Here is a 15,272-nt window from a genome sequence, read left to right on the forward strand (position 1 = left end):
TGAGATAAAGACTGCCGTGTTTCCACCACCATCACCACTGGCAAGCAAAGTTCAGTGGCCAAGTGATGGTCCTGAGCCATTCCAGGTGTCAGCAGCGTAGCTTGGGTCAAAATCTCCACCCACCTCACCCCCGTGAACGTTCTGCACGAACTTTGAATGTAGGCTTGGGTTCAATGAGGCCATGATCGGTGATTTATTTTGCAATTCCCTGCCATATATTGTTGTTCAGCAATTTTTTTAACTGAAGTTGAACGCGTTTATGCATACGTATGCATACTTATGCGCCGTTTTGTCGGTAATAGGAGGAGGGGCCACGATAATTATTGTAAAGATGATCCAAAATTAACAAAAAAATTGCCGTATAAAGTTGCGCTGCCTATCGGAGGGTTATTGCCCAAGGACGTGGGGTCACGACCGAGAGCAAATAGTGCTGTTGCCAAACACGCAAACGCCGTTTTACCAGACAGGCACCCATCGGCTTCCGTACCGTTAATGAAAAACTTTAGTGTGGAAGGAATGGGTTTGAAATTGTTACATAATCCATGCGTACACATTGCCAATCTGACCTTGTTTAACACGTTACATGGTTTTAATTAGTCGAGGGAATCCTCTGACTGTGAATCAAGTTTCCATGCTGACGCCGTGACCTCAAGACTGCTTGCAAGGTCATCCCAGGTCAAGATGCATCAGCTCCCTTTTGATCAATCCAGAAGTGGATTGTTATTCTTAGGTTTTTTCGGTAAAGTCACGTAGGTAAAACATCAAAATTAACGAAAATAAAATAAAACAAAAATCACGACGTTTCGGAGGCAACACAAGTCTCCGTTATCAGGTGGGACCGTCACAGCCGAATTAGCTGCCGAATTAGCTGCAGCTAATTCGGCAGCTAATAACGGAGACTTGTGTTGCCTCCGAAACGTCGTGATTTTTGTTTTATTTTATTTTCGTTAATTTTGATGTTTTACCTACGTGACTTTACCGAAAAAACCTAAGAATATGAATCCTTGCAGTCACGAAAGCTTCAAATCTACAAGTGGATTGTTCATGGCAAATCATAATTATCAGCGATGGTTCAATACAGCGGCGCGTGCATTTATAGTCGATGATCATGATGCCCTCGTGGGAGGGTTGCATCTCTGATTTCCACGCACACACAAAAAACGGCACATATCATGGAAAGAAAAATAAATATCTCGCAGTACCAGAAAGGGAAATTATCTCCACGTTATTGCGTTGCCTTGAGCTGTGTATTATTCATTACGCAAGTGGAGAAGAAGAAAAAAACAACCAGCGACTTTTCACGTCCAGGCAAGACGTATTTCCCGTGACAGATGCTTCAAAAGGAGAACAATCAGGACAGGTGTTGGTAACTCTGCTGCCCACTGACTGTGTGCGTGTGTGCTCTGTAGAAGACTGCAACTGCTTGGGCCCCCTGTTGTCAGACTCGTGGCAGTGCCTCTGCTGCTGCTGTTGTTGCTGCTGCTGCTGCGGGCTCACGCGACATGCGCGCTGCGTGTGTCCGCGTCTCTCCGACTGTTAAAACCCCAGCGCCGTGTCACTGCAAAGACGACAGCTTCCTCATCTCTGCCCCCCCCCCATTACCCACGAGATTCTTGCATCGCTGTCCACGAGTCCCAAGCACCGCGGTCGAACGCGATGCCCCCCCCACCACCTTCCCCAGTCAATGCAACATGTCGTGGTGCAATTATTATTATTTTTGTTCAAGAGCTCAATATAGAAACGCGAATATAGGGGAGGTGGAGTGGGGGGAGGGAAATCACCCACAAGCCTCTTGCGAGCGACAATCCCGGGGCCACGTGCCCTCGGAATAAGGACCGGGCCAAAGGTGACTGGACTCACCGATCGGGGCACAGGATCATGTTTAAAGGGGGAGTGGAGGGTGGTGGGAGGGGAGAGACAATGTAAGGAAACAGAACCGATAAATACAATCAACAACGTACACGCTGCACCACGCTGAGCGGTTGTTGTTGTTTTTTTTTATCGCTACAGAGATGCCGCTAACGCGGTGCGATTTTTTTTTCACCACAGCGACGGCGACGCGGGGGCGGATGAAGGGAGAGCGAGACGCGTGCTCATTTGTGTCCCGTGCTTACACATCAGCGGGGGTGTGAGCAAATTACCCCCCCCCCCCGTGTAGCCTTTACAGACTGTAGGGCAAGTGCTGTTAGCGAGCACCTTCAGTTTCAGTTTCCATTCATTTGGTATAGCCCTGTAAGCCATTCGGCTCTTGAATCGGGTGCAAACAAACGACAAAACACGAACAAGAAAACATCTTAAAGTGACTCTGTGCAAACAGAAAATCCAGGAAAAAACAGCAAAAATATTCCAGATACCTACGAAGGCCGGAACGGCACACGAGAGGGGCTGGGTGGGTGGCCAGCACCACGCCCTGCCCGCCTTTACCACACCAAGCAGTAGAAATGCGCCCATCGCAGTCTGTGATTGGCAGGAGGTGCGTGGTGGGACAGAGTGCGGGATGTCCTCCCCCATCTCCTCGCCACAATCTATGACCAGCAGGTCGCGTGCCAACACCACACCCCGCCGGCGTTGTTATCATCTCCCTAGTGGCCGCTGTTCGACTCAATTCAGGCGAAGTCGACGTTATGGGGACGGCCCCGGATATGATTCACTGCCGCCGTTAATGACTGCGAGTTGGAGTCGAATTAGGGTGGCTGTTGATTCGAAGCGCCGCGCGCTACAACCACTGCGCCACTGCTCCCCCACCCCCCTCACACCCGAAGCGACACGAGGCGCGCGCTTGACTCGGCGACGCCTCTGAACACACGCGGGGGAAGCTCGTTAGGCACAAGCGCAGTGCATGCGCGTGCGTGTGTGTCTGTGTGTGTGTCTGAGCGCGTGCGTGTGTGTGTGTCTGTGTGTGTGTCTGAGCGCGTGCGTGTGTGTGTCTGTGTGCGTGTGTCTGTGTGTGTGTCTGAGCGCGTGCGTGTGTGTGTCTGTGCGTGCTTTTCTGTATGTGGGGGGAGTGGTAGTGTAGCGGTTAGCGCGCTGCGCTATGAACCCGGCGACCCGGGTTCGATTCCCGCTCACGGCCAACACCGTTGACGATTATCTGAACCGGTCCTGGGCCTCCCCTAGGTCGACTCTGCCTAAAATGAGTACCTGGTTGCGGTGTGTAGTAAACATCGCCACTGGGGAGACAAAGGCGGTCGGGCGTGGTGCTGGCCACCCACCCCCTCGTGTACCGTTCCGGCCTTCATAGGTGCTCGCTAACAACACTTGCCACCTACAGTCTGTTAAGGCTACACGGGGGATCTTTGTCTTTTATGTGTGTGTCCTTGCGCGCGTGGTGCGCGTGCTTGAGGGTGTGGTGCTGCCCCCCCCCCACCCCCTCGTGTGCCGTTCCGGTCTTCGTCGGTGCTCGCGTGAAGGCTGCGTGGACGTCGGGATGTTTGTCGATGTGAGCGCGCGTGCGGGGGTGCGACCAGCGCGCTGGTTATTAGCGCTGCAACTGCGCTACAAACCCGGCCACCCGAGTTCGATTCCCGCTCAAGGCCAATAACATTGGCGGCGAATATGTGCGCAGGTCCCTGGGCCTCCCCCTAGGTCGACTCAGCCTCAAAAGTAGTAGCGGGTGCGATGTGTATTACACAACGGCACTTTGGAGACAAAGACGTCTGGCCGTGGTGCTAGCCACACCACCACCCTCTCATAAGTGTGTCGTTTCGGCCTTCATAGATACTCGCAAACCGCACTTGCCCAAACAGCTCGTTAAAGGCTATACAGGAGATCTTTGTCAGTGTGCGCGCGCGTGAAGTGTGTTGTGTGTTTGCGTGGGATGGGGGGGGAGGCGATCGCATCGCGTGGCGGGTTGAGTTTCACGGAATTTTGTCCGGGAGATTTAAACCTCCTCCCCTACCACCCCCACCCCCTCGCTCCTCCGAGCAAAGCGGCTCCCGGCGCTCACACAGGGACGCCGCAAAGACTCCGACAGCGCCTGGCAGTAATCTTAATGAAGACGTTCTTCAGAGCCGCTACGAACGCGCTCACTCAAATTCTGCGTCAGGAATCGCAAACCACGCGCAGTGGCACCCGGTAATGATCTCGAGTCGCCAGCGAAACAAATAAATGACGGACGGTGATCGTCACCTCGCGACCGCTCCGACTCACCGCGCGCTCTCGAGACTCTGACCGGTGAATGGATTTTTTTAGTCTCTCTCTCTCCCGACAACAAGGCAATTAAACTGTCAAAACCCCGCATATCCCTGTCCAACCCTCCCCCCCCACATATCTCACCTTAGGGACCTCCACCCACTTCCAGCGCCTCCACCCACCGCCCTATCGAATGAAATCCCGACTCGACTAGCGGCGATTCCTCCGGTCCAGATGCGGAAATTCAAACGAGACACGGCGGGTTGGTCGGTGGGATTTGGTACTCGTCCGACACGGAGCTTCCCCGCAACTCACGCCCAGAGAGGATGATCTAACGACGACGATGAAGATGATGACGATGGTGGTGGTGGTGATCTCCGACAGCGCACTTACCGTCAGCATACTTTCGACGCCGTCGCCGCTCCTCGCATGTCCCGGATTTAACCGGCGGCTGCGACGGGCGGAGCCGTCGGCTTTAAGCCGAGGGTCCTTTTTTAATAGGAGGTGGGTGGGGGAGCCGAGAGATTCCGCGCCGCGTGAAGTGACGGGGCGATGTTTGGGCGAGGTGGGTGGGAGGCGAGCGAGCGAGCGAGAGAGAGGCAAGCGAGATCGAGACAGAGAGAGAGAGGGAGCACGAGAGAGAGAGAGGGAGGGAGGTGGGGAGAGCAGAACGAGCGCATGGGCGAGACGGAGGAAGAGGGAGAGCGAGTGAGCTGGAGAGAGACAGAGCGAGAGAGCGAGCAAGTGGCTTGCAGCTGGAAGCGAGATGGATGGGAGAGAGGGGCGGAACGTGGGAGACGGCAGGCGCGTGAGTGCTGCTGGCGCCGGTGTTTGATGTAACCCTCTCGGCTCGTCGGGGACACGTACCGAGAGCACCCCGGACTGTGGGGTGTCTCCGGCCACACGCCCACCCCTCTGGCCTCCGCCACAACAACAGCAACAGGACAAATCTAGAATTCCCCCAGCGGAGTATCCCTGGTGATTACATCATCGAGGGAGCAGGGCGAGGCTCCGTACGAACGGAGAGACGCTCCGACCCATTAACGTGATGTCAGCGAATTAATTATTGAGCGTTTTTGCAAATTTAATGGGTTACCCCCCCCCCCCTTGCCCAGTCGTGACAAGCGGCGTAAATGGACGTAAATTGCAAGGGTCTTCTTCTTCTTGCAACACCTTCATTATTTATTCTTCATTATTTATTCTTCATTATTTATCAGCTCGTTTATTTAACTGTGTTTGTTCACGCGCGCCTCTCGCCGCGTGGTGCCGGTGGGCCGCGCGAGACGCGTGCTGGAGTCTTTAATTGGAGGTTGCATGTGCGTGTGTATGTATGCATGTGCGTGTGTACGTATGTATGCTAAGCCTCTTTCGCACCGTACGTAGTCAACCGCGCTATTCGGAGGTGCGGGGGACACGGCAAACATACTGAACTCAAAGAGCAGTTCTAAATAAATGAGCTTTCAATCTAGATTTCAAAATGCATAGCTCCCAGCGGCTTCATAATATCGGAAGGAAGAGCGTTCCAGACGGCCGCGAAAGCGCGCGATGCGGTGACGATGGTTTTATGCTCCTTGACGAGATCAGCGACGTGTCGTGGTTCATTTGCAACGAGCACCTTGGGGCGTGGGTCGCAATCTCCTCCGAGCCTTTGCGGCTCGCCGATCATTAGGGACATGTTTTCGTGGAATGAAAATAGAGTTGTTTGAGGATTATAAACGCAGCGTATGTTTTGTTCTTTCTTATATCCGTTCGCTTTTTCTGACACGTAAACCAAAAACAACACAGTTGAGATGTCTGCACGCGTCCGCTGGTGTCGGAGCGTCGTGGAAGCCGCGATGCAGCTGTCAAGTTTGGTGCCTCTCTGGCAACTGCAGTACAAGGCCCCGTGATTCATTGCGCCGTTTTTCTCAACAGGCAAAGTGCAAAAGAACGACGCGACGTGACGCGAGCGTGTAGTTCACATTGGCTCGTCTTTGCGAGAGTCATCATCACCCGGCTTAACACGGGAAGACGGGATGGACATGAGGACAGTCAGGGTAGCGAGATGTTAACTCCCTCGCCAGGTATGCAGGCAGTCGTGGGTTCGACCCGGACCCTGACGCCTGTATTTGTTTAGAGTTTGCATGTCGTTGTCGCTTGACATTTACTCCGTTTTTTTTGCTCCACATATGGAATCAAAATGCGTTTAGAATATGTTGCTGCTATTAATGTCCACGTGATGAGCCACTTCGTCGAGCTATCGTTCGTGGCCGGGTCGCCTCTAAAAAATAGCTCAGTGGGCCTTACCTGGTAAGATAAAATAATAGTTTAGTTTTATTCTTCGATTTAAAGCTTTCGTGACTGCAGGGATTCATCTTCTTGGTTCTTTCGGAAAAGTCACGTAGAAGGGAAATAATAAAGTAATAAAAATAAAACATAATAAAATAATTCTCACTTTTTTATTATGTTTTATTTTTATTACTTTATTATTTCCCTTCTACGTGACTTTACCGAAAGAACCAAGAAGATGAGTTTAGTTTTAGTTTCGGTGGACCGACGTAGATCACGGATAATCGCGAACCAACCTTAGTTGGAAAGCATTAACAACAACAACAACAAAAAACAACACTTTGATAAACGATCATGACGACGGTGACAACCCGCATTTTTCTCGCGTGCATTACCACGCCGTCAAATTCCTCCCGATTAGCGCTCGTGCTGAGAGACGCCGAGGTCGCGCAGGGCAGAGCACGGGAACAAAAATGAAACATCCATTCTAGATTTGAAGCTTTCGTGACTGCAAGGATTCATACTCTTTGGTTTTGTTTTCCCCACCTGATGACGGACGCTCGTGTTGTGCCCGGAACGTCGTGATTTAATTTAATTGTTTTCATTTATTTAATTAAATGTTTTACCTACGTGACTTTACCGAAAAAAACAAAGAGTAAAAATGAAACATCGTCCAACGACCAGACGCCCCATCCGCACGCAGTCCGTCCGGAACGTGACAATTCACCTCTCGCTATGACACGACTGCGCCGCTCGCTTGCCGGTGTCTTCGTGCCATCGCCAACCGCCCGCCGCAGGCAGGGACAATAAACACGGCACGGTCTGGGTCGCGCGTGGCCAAGTAGCGATGGAAGAGAGAGCGGCTGAGTTGCACCCCCCCATGCACCCCCCCCATGCACCCCTCCCATGCACCCCCCCATGGACCCCCCCCATGCACCCCCCCCATGCACCCCCCCCATGCACCCCCCCCACGCACCCCCCCCATGCACCCCCCCATGCACCCCCCCCATGCACCCCCCCATGCACCCCCCCCATGCACCCCCCCCACGCACCCCCCCCCACGCACCCCCCCCATGCACCCCCCCATGCACCCCCCCCACGCACCCCCCCCACGCACCCCCCCCATGCACCCCCCCATGCACCCCCCCATGCACCCCCCCCATGCACCCCCCCCATGCACCCCCCCCATGCACCCCCCCATGCACCCCCCCCCATGCACCCCCCCCATGCACCCCCCCCACGCACCCCCCCATGCACCCCCCCATGCACCCCCCCATGCACCCCCCCCCCATGCACCCCCCCAATGCACCCCCCCCCCATGCACCCCCCCCCCACTCCTCGCCTCCTCCGCTACGAAATTCTGCAAGGCCCGCATTGATGGCGCTCCCCCCACAAATATAAAATTATTTGCAATCCTCTCCATAACTCCGTTGCGGCGAGAGTCCTGCCCTCGTGTGATTCCGGCTGCTGGCTTGCCGCTGGCGCTGTGCGTGTCGAGGTGGAACCTCCCCCGCTCGATGCGCGACCCGCCCCCACCCCTCGGCTGCTGTGGATTTAAACTTTCACCCCCAGACGCACGTAGCGGAACGCTCCGAAGGACCCTGGGACGATGGACATCGCGCCTTAAGACTCCACCGTCTGTTCCCACGCGCCATTGTGGCTAGGAGATGTTGACTACGTCGCCTGGTATACATGAGGTCGTGGGTTCGATCCCGATCCTGACGCCTGCTGCTGTATATTTTGATTTTGCGACGTCTCTCTCTCTCGTAATCATCACGGTGGCTATGAGATGTTGACTACGTCGCCTGGTATACAGGAGGTCGCGGGTTCGATCCCGATCCTAACGCCTGCTGCTGTATATTTGGAGTTTGCGTCTCTCTCTCCCCGTGCTCGCGTGGATTTTTCTCAGGGTCCTCCGGTTTTTCTCTCCACATTCATAAGCAACATCACGCGTTTAGACTATTTGGCTGCTGCTATACATTTCCACGTGATGATAAGCCACTTCGCTGAGCTGTCATTAGTGATAAGCAGCTCGCTTTTGAAAAGCCAGCTATATAGTCCAGTGGGCCTTACCTGTTAAGAAAAGAAATAGTTTAATAGTTTCCTAAATGCCTCTTTACTCCCTTCATATATAATGTATGTATAAATAAAACCCGTGGGGTTTTCTATTTTACTTTGTGGGTTGTTCTTATCGCTATCCCACGCAATGTCATCAGCTCTCTTTATATTTTATTCCGTCTTTATAAATTATATTCATGGTGTTATCTCCGTACAGAAATGTTGTGACGTCCGGGTGAAATGTGCTTTGCAAGTGTAAACGATCAATATTTGTTATTGTTGTTATGAGTCAACAAAAAAGGCGTTGTTGTTGTTACGATCGTTTTTACTGGTAGGAACCTCCTGGTTACACCAGCCCACAGGGGATTATTGTGTCCGTCCGTCGTACAGGGAGAGGCTGGTTGGGGAGGGAGGGGCTGGGTGGGGAGGGGAGGGTGGGGCTGGGTGGGGAAGGGTGGGTGGGGAGGGGTTGGGTGGGGAGGGTAGGGTAGGGAGGGGTGGGGCTGGGTGGGGGGTGGGAGGGGTGGGGCTGGGTGGGGAGGGGCTGGTCACCCCGTGGTGCCCTTATTAAACTCAACGTTTAACCTACTCACGCCGGCTTGTGCCCGCCCTCACAGTCGGGCATATTTGCGGAATACAACACGCCGCTGTTGACCCTGGCCATTGACCGAGCTACCCAGCGTTCCTACCAGCTCCCTCCGTAGGAGGAATGTGTTAATCTCTCCCCGAAATCTCGCAGCGACGGGACGGGGATCTGAAGCGCGTCCTGCCGGCAATGCTTCGTTACGTGATGCACGAAGTGCGTGGTGTTGTTGTTGTTGTCGTCGTCGTGTGTTAGTTTCTTTGTCGGTCATCCCGCACCTCCGACTAGCGCGGTTGGCCACACACGGTGGTTCCAAACAAGTTCAGGGTAGGCACGAGCCGTGCGCCGTTGTCAGAGGGGATGGGCATGCGACGCAACCACGCAAACATTTGCGCGACTTAAAGCGACGAGACGGCACAGCCGCTCCGTGTTTCGACGGCAGCGATGCAGGAGGAGGCGAGGTGCAGAGCGCACGGAAGGCAAACAGCGGATCGCGCCGTCTCGCTCATCCTCGTTTACGTGCGCACGTGGTCATTGCTGGCTGGGTTGAGGCTCGCTGCAATCGCAGGTGGCGGCAACTCAGATGGGAACTTGGGATGATCAGCAGTGCCGGCTGTGGGGTTATCGCAATACAGAGGAGAGTGCGGGAGAGACCCAACTTTAGAACTGTTCAACTTCTTTCGCACCGTACGTAGCCAATTGTGCTAATAGGAGGTGCGTGTGGGGGAACGGACAACATAAACTAAACACAAAAAAACAATTCCAAAGAAATGCGTTTTCAATCTAGACGATTTCAAAGTGCATAGCTCACCGTGGCATCTATAACGTCGGAAGGAAGAGCGTTCAGACGGCCGCGGAAGCGCATCTGAGATCGCAACGTTTGTTTCGCAATTGACTTCCATACCCCCCACATAGTGAACGCGTTTGGACCTCGCCCCCTCTCACCAGCCCCCTCCCGTCGCCCCACCCTCCCCCATCAGCGTTGGCTGGTACCGCAAGCTGCTCGTGGTCACGGCAATGCAGATTTCGCAGCAAATTTAATTAAAAGGATGCGCGGCGTTCACTTATTATGTTTTTTACGACTCCTCTGGCCAGAGAAAGCCACCACGCGTGGGAGGGGGGGGCAAATGAGCGCCTATTTGACGGGAGGGTGACAATTGGCAGCTTTTTAGCGAGGTTTTTAAAAAATATATAGCTCCTCCGTGAAATTGTGGCCGAGTGACTGATTTTATGCAAATTAATTTCACGTTATTAAAAGTGTTCAATCGGGGTGATTCCATTAAGGGCCGGGCGCCTCGTTTGCGCGGACACCCCGCGTCCCTCGGCGCCGGGAAATAAAATCGGGGCAAAAAAAAATACGAGCGAGAATTTTTAAAAAGAATGCGTGTTTGTATCGCGTCCATCTGCATGTAATTTTACCAGATAAGAGCCCGACTGAGCTAAACAGCTTTTTTTCTTTCACAAGCGACATCGCCATCACAAATGATAGCGCAACAAAGTGGATTATCATAGCAGCCAAGGTGTACTCTAGACGCGCGAAGTTGATTCTAAACGTGGAGGACACGGATGGAAAAATCCACGCGACCACGGGGGAGCGAGAGACACCGCGAACACCAAATAAACAGCAGCAGGCGTCAGGGTCGGGATGGAACCCACGACCTCCTGTATGCCTCGCGAGGTCGTTAACATCTCCTAGCCACCGTGAAGCCCCCATTGATGTCTTATCGGCGAAAGTGCCTCTCTGAAAATGCGTGAAGTACGCTGGTGCAGAGCGAGACCGACCGCGGCCCTGCCGAAACGCAACGCAGGGTTCAGTCCAACGAACGGGGACGGCTCCAGGGGACACTGCGACATCTGTGACCTTTCTATCAAAAAAACGAAAACAAAAACCCAAGCAGCAACAGGCGAGACATCGCAACCTTACGAAACTCCCGATGTCGTCGAGGTTTTTTTTTGGGTTAGATCGCTGTGAGTATAAATGTGTCGTAACCCTCCACCACCCGACACAGCCGGAAAGGGTTTGTCACGTGAACAACGCGCCGATTAGTTTAATACCTCAGCCCATTTACAATTGTCGTGGATTCACTCTCCAACACACCGGTTGGCTGAATTAGTAAACCAATCGTCGCGTTGTTCACGTGACAAACCTTTCCGGCTGTGTCGGGTGGTGGAGGGCTACGACGCATTTACCCTCACGCGATCCAACCGCTAAAACAAAAATAAACAACCTTCGTTATGAATGAAATTGTTCGCGAAAGCCGACCGCGTGCTAAGCCGCCTAACGCGGGGCGATGTCGCGCGGCGCGAGGGCAAACGCCGCGAGCGACGAGGCTGACGCCGCTGGACGCGTGGACCCGAGCGGTGTTTTAATAAAGCGCATTGCGCGGGCGGCGCTTAAAATTTCGCAACGTTGACAAATAACCCCCAGCAAGCGATGGCGCGCCACACGAGAGAGAGAGAGAGAGTGGGGTGGGGGTTGTGGAATATGTTTAGAGATATGTTTAGAGGCTCGGGGTTTTGTGTGCAATATCCACGGAGCCGATTTCAATTTCCTTACATTCTCCCGTTTGCAAATTAAAGATGCTGACGCACACGCACGTTTAGTCTCCAGTGGCGTTGTCGCACATGCTCGCCACCTGAACGTGGCTTTTGTATTATTATTTTTGTTGTTGTTGTTGTTGTAAAACGATCGGAACACCGCTTGGCAAAACGCGCACGCCGCTCGCGAAGGATTAGGATTTCTCTTCTTGGTTCTTTCGGTAAAGTCACGTAAAATGGAAATAATAAAATAATAAAATAAAACATAATAAAATAATTCTCACGACGTTTCGGCCACAACGCAAGCAGCCGTCCTCAGGTGGAGAGCAGGTCTGTCGGGAAGACAGAGTCTGAATTAGGATTTTACCATCGGCATGGCTCAGCCGTGGCTCTACCCACTTCTGGAGGAAGGCCTCCCCACGCCGTCACGATCTCTCGCAGCCCAACGCTGCTGACATTCATCTCACTCCCGCGCGTGAACCACCGTACGTACGGTGTGAAAGAAGTTCTACATACACACATACATGCACAGAGACACACAGACACCCAGACCCATAGAGACCCACAGAGACATCCATAGACATCCACAGAGACGCACAGATTAGCACTGTTGGCTACGTACGGTGTGAAAAAAGTTCAACATAAATAAACAGACACAGAGACACCCAGACCCACAGAGACCCACAGAGACACCCACAGAAACCCGCAGATCTGCACGGTTAGCTACATACAGTGCGACAAAAAGTTCAACATACATACGTGAACCGATCCTCTGGGACGGGTCCATTCCTTTGGGCTGCCATTCCGTGACCAGTCTCGTCCAACGATCAATCATCCCTTCTCGTGCTGTCTCCTGCCCAAAGCCTACTGAGCAATGTATTCAATTATCAATACGATCGCCTGATTTGACGTAGATTTCAATTGGATTGGTCGGATGCGGTGGCTCGGTGGTGAGCGCACGAACGCAGATAGCTTTTTTTTCTGTTGTCGTTTCTCCGGGGGAGAGACTTTGCCCGAAAGAAAAACCGTCCAAATGGGGAAAAAATAATAATGATGTAATAATAATAATAAAAATAATAATACGGCGCTGTGACGTCATCGCGCTCGACGACGTCACGTGCGTGACGCCGTGCGGCTCGGAACGTGGCGATCGAGGACACGCGTGATGGTTGGGGGAGCGTCGCGGACGATTTGTCATTCCTTTTGTCCGCATGGAAACATTAATGTTGCAGGCATCCGGCTTGGAAGCGGACTTGAGCGGCCACTCTAAGCGATGAGAATGGACGGAGTGAATTCAGAAGCAACGTAAATGCGCCATTACGTAATTAATTACATTTCGCCGCATTAGCGTCAAAATTAATTCGCGTTACTTTCTCTCTCGCATTTTGAACGCCGCAATTCTAAACGTTTCACACATTCCGGGAGTCATTTTAGACTTGCTGATTATTTTTTTTTATTCCACTTAGTTTATAGTTAAATTATTAACATATATACGGAGTGCTTCAAAAAAATGTTAACACTCCCGAGAATTAACAACAACGCCACAAGAAATGTGCCTCCGGGCTCCGGAGACTACCTGGAGAAGATTCCAGGCACGTGTTGACAATGATGGCGAATACGTGGAGACTCTTTAACTGTTTGAAGCTATTAACATGACATTTGTTATCATGTTGCAGTGTTATTATCCGCTATTTTTCTCATTAAAAAACGATAGTCTCATGTAAGTGTTCACATTTTTGTGAATCACTCTGGATAAGCCTCTCTTATTCGATGGCAGCTGCTCAGTGAGGGCCTCGTTCAGTAGTGGATGCGATGAAGGGCTGCTCACGTAGGCATCGAACTCCAATCCCGCGGCACCTCTCTGCCCGCGCCAGATTCGAACGCGGCGCAAACATTGGCTGTGCGATTCAATGCGCACGTCGCGACGAAAAATCACAATCGGAATCTTCATCTTAGACTGCAGGAGGAATCCGATGAGTCTGCGAAGCGTGCATCTCAACCCCCCCCTCCGCCCCACATATGTCAAGTATGGGGGAACACAGGGGGTTAGTAAGTTACAACGGCAAAGAATACATCAACAATAAACTAAAGATAGGGGTGCAAAAATAGGGAAAATGGTTAGCAAGTAAGTAAATATGAATAGGTTTAACACGTAGACTTTCGCGTGGACTTCTCCACAAATCTTGCTGTCGCCTGATGAAGCTAGTTGTAATTACTTGCGAAACGTCAATGTTGTGGCTTTGCTCTCCAACACACCGGTGTGCTGTAGTAGTGACTAATTGGCATGTTCTGTTTACGTGACAAACCTTATTAATTGGCTGTGTCGGTGGTGGCGGGTTTAACGACGCAATTTTATGTTTATGCGATCTAACCAAAAAAAAAAATCGGTATTATGGATAATATAAATAATACATGCCAGAATTATTAAAGTCCGATTTATGAAGATTGGGCAAGGCAGAAATAAAAACCACACCAAGACAACACAGTAGTAGTAGTATCTCAATAAAATGGCACATTAACATTGAACGATCGACCACACGGGTAAGGAACAAAGTTACACATCACATTACGTGACTGTATCCAGCACTAATCTTCTGCTTCAGGATATTTTTGCCACAAGTACGTGCGGTTAATGCAGACTGCATGCCTTGCAGGAGCTATCTATTTGGTGTTTGAACATCTTCACACAACTTTCTGGCGTTTTTTTATTTGCAAGCAAGGACAAAAGCTACTCCTATTTTTGATAGATAAGATTCACGACGCTAAGGGAGGAAACAAAGGTTGCTCCAAAATCACCACGAGCCGTGCCGCCCGACAGCTGTGTGTGTGTGTGTGGCGAGCGCCCTCACGGTCACGGCTTGGTTTTCCCACGGGCTGCTGGCCTCCGCAATGTAATCTAAATCTGGCTCGGGGGCCAAGCAGGGCCAGGCAAGGCGAGTCCACTAACGACGCATTCTTCACGTGGCGACGTCGGCTGCTCGGCACGACTCGCCATGGCACGGCACGGCTAGGAACGGCTCGGTACAGCGTGGCACGGCACGGCTCGGAACGGCTCGGTATAGCGTGGCACGGCACGGCACGGCTCGGCCTCTGCGGTGGAGGGCGTGGTGCTTGCTGCCGCGGCGCGCCACGTCACAGTGACACAACGAGGCCAGTAAAAGGGGAGGGGGGTGGGGGGCGTTAACCAAAGTTAAAGGCACGACAAATTACCGACACGCTGGGGGCGCGGACACAATAAATGTACTTCATTTCACTTTGTTGTTTGGTGGGCGGAATGGGGGGGGAATACCGATCTAATTTCTTTTTGGGGCAGGATAATAAATTGAATCATTACGAGTGCTCCACCCATGTCAGCTTGCACTGTGTAGCTAATGGGAGCCTCGCTCAATATAAATACATTCATCAGCAACCCCCTCCCCCCTGTTTATGGATCTTTGCAACGGTGGGGAGGTTAATGAGTTTGTTTGTTTTTTCTTTTAAACCGAGGAGGATTGGGGAGATTCGCCGAGGGCACTCGCACGACGTCACGAGCGGCGACGACCCACGTGACCCCACGTGGCCCCACGTGGAAAGCACGTGGGGCCACTGGCCGTCATTGCTGCCGCGTTGATCTTTTGGTTCCCGAAGAAGCAGGTGGAGCGAAACTAAACTAAAACTACTTTTTATTCCACCAGGTAAGGCCAACTGAGTTATG

At 52.3% G+C, this 15,272-nt stretch overlaps 1 protein-coding gene across 2 annotated transcripts in view; it reads right to left on the minus strand.

Moving 5' to 3' along the window:
• The window catches only part of SCHIP1 (schwannomin interacting protein 1), a 272,191-nt gene that overhangs the window by 75,893 nt on the left and 181,026 nt on the right, over nt 1–15,272 (minus strand). The window contains exon 1 of one of the 2 annotated variants that reach the window (XM_078878560.1): nt 4,525–4,629. The exons of the other annotated variant lie outside the window; for it this stretch is intronic. Within the exon in view, the coding sequence (XP_078734686.1) occupies nt 4,525–4,533 (9 nt within the window). The 5' untranslated portion in view covers nt 4,534–4,629. Of the gene's footprint in view, nt 1–4,524; nt 4,630–15,272 lie in introns of those variants that run through there. 2 annotated transcript variants of the gene reach the window in all.

This window comes from Lampetra fluviatilis, chromosome 51 (genome assembly GCF_964198595.1).
Source record: "Lampetra fluviatilis chromosome 51, kcLamFluv1.1, whole genome shotgun sequence".
In the NCBI taxonomy this organism is placed as follows: Eukaryota; Metazoa; Chordata; class Hyperoartia; order Petromyzontiformes; family Petromyzontidae; genus Lampetra; species Lampetra fluviatilis.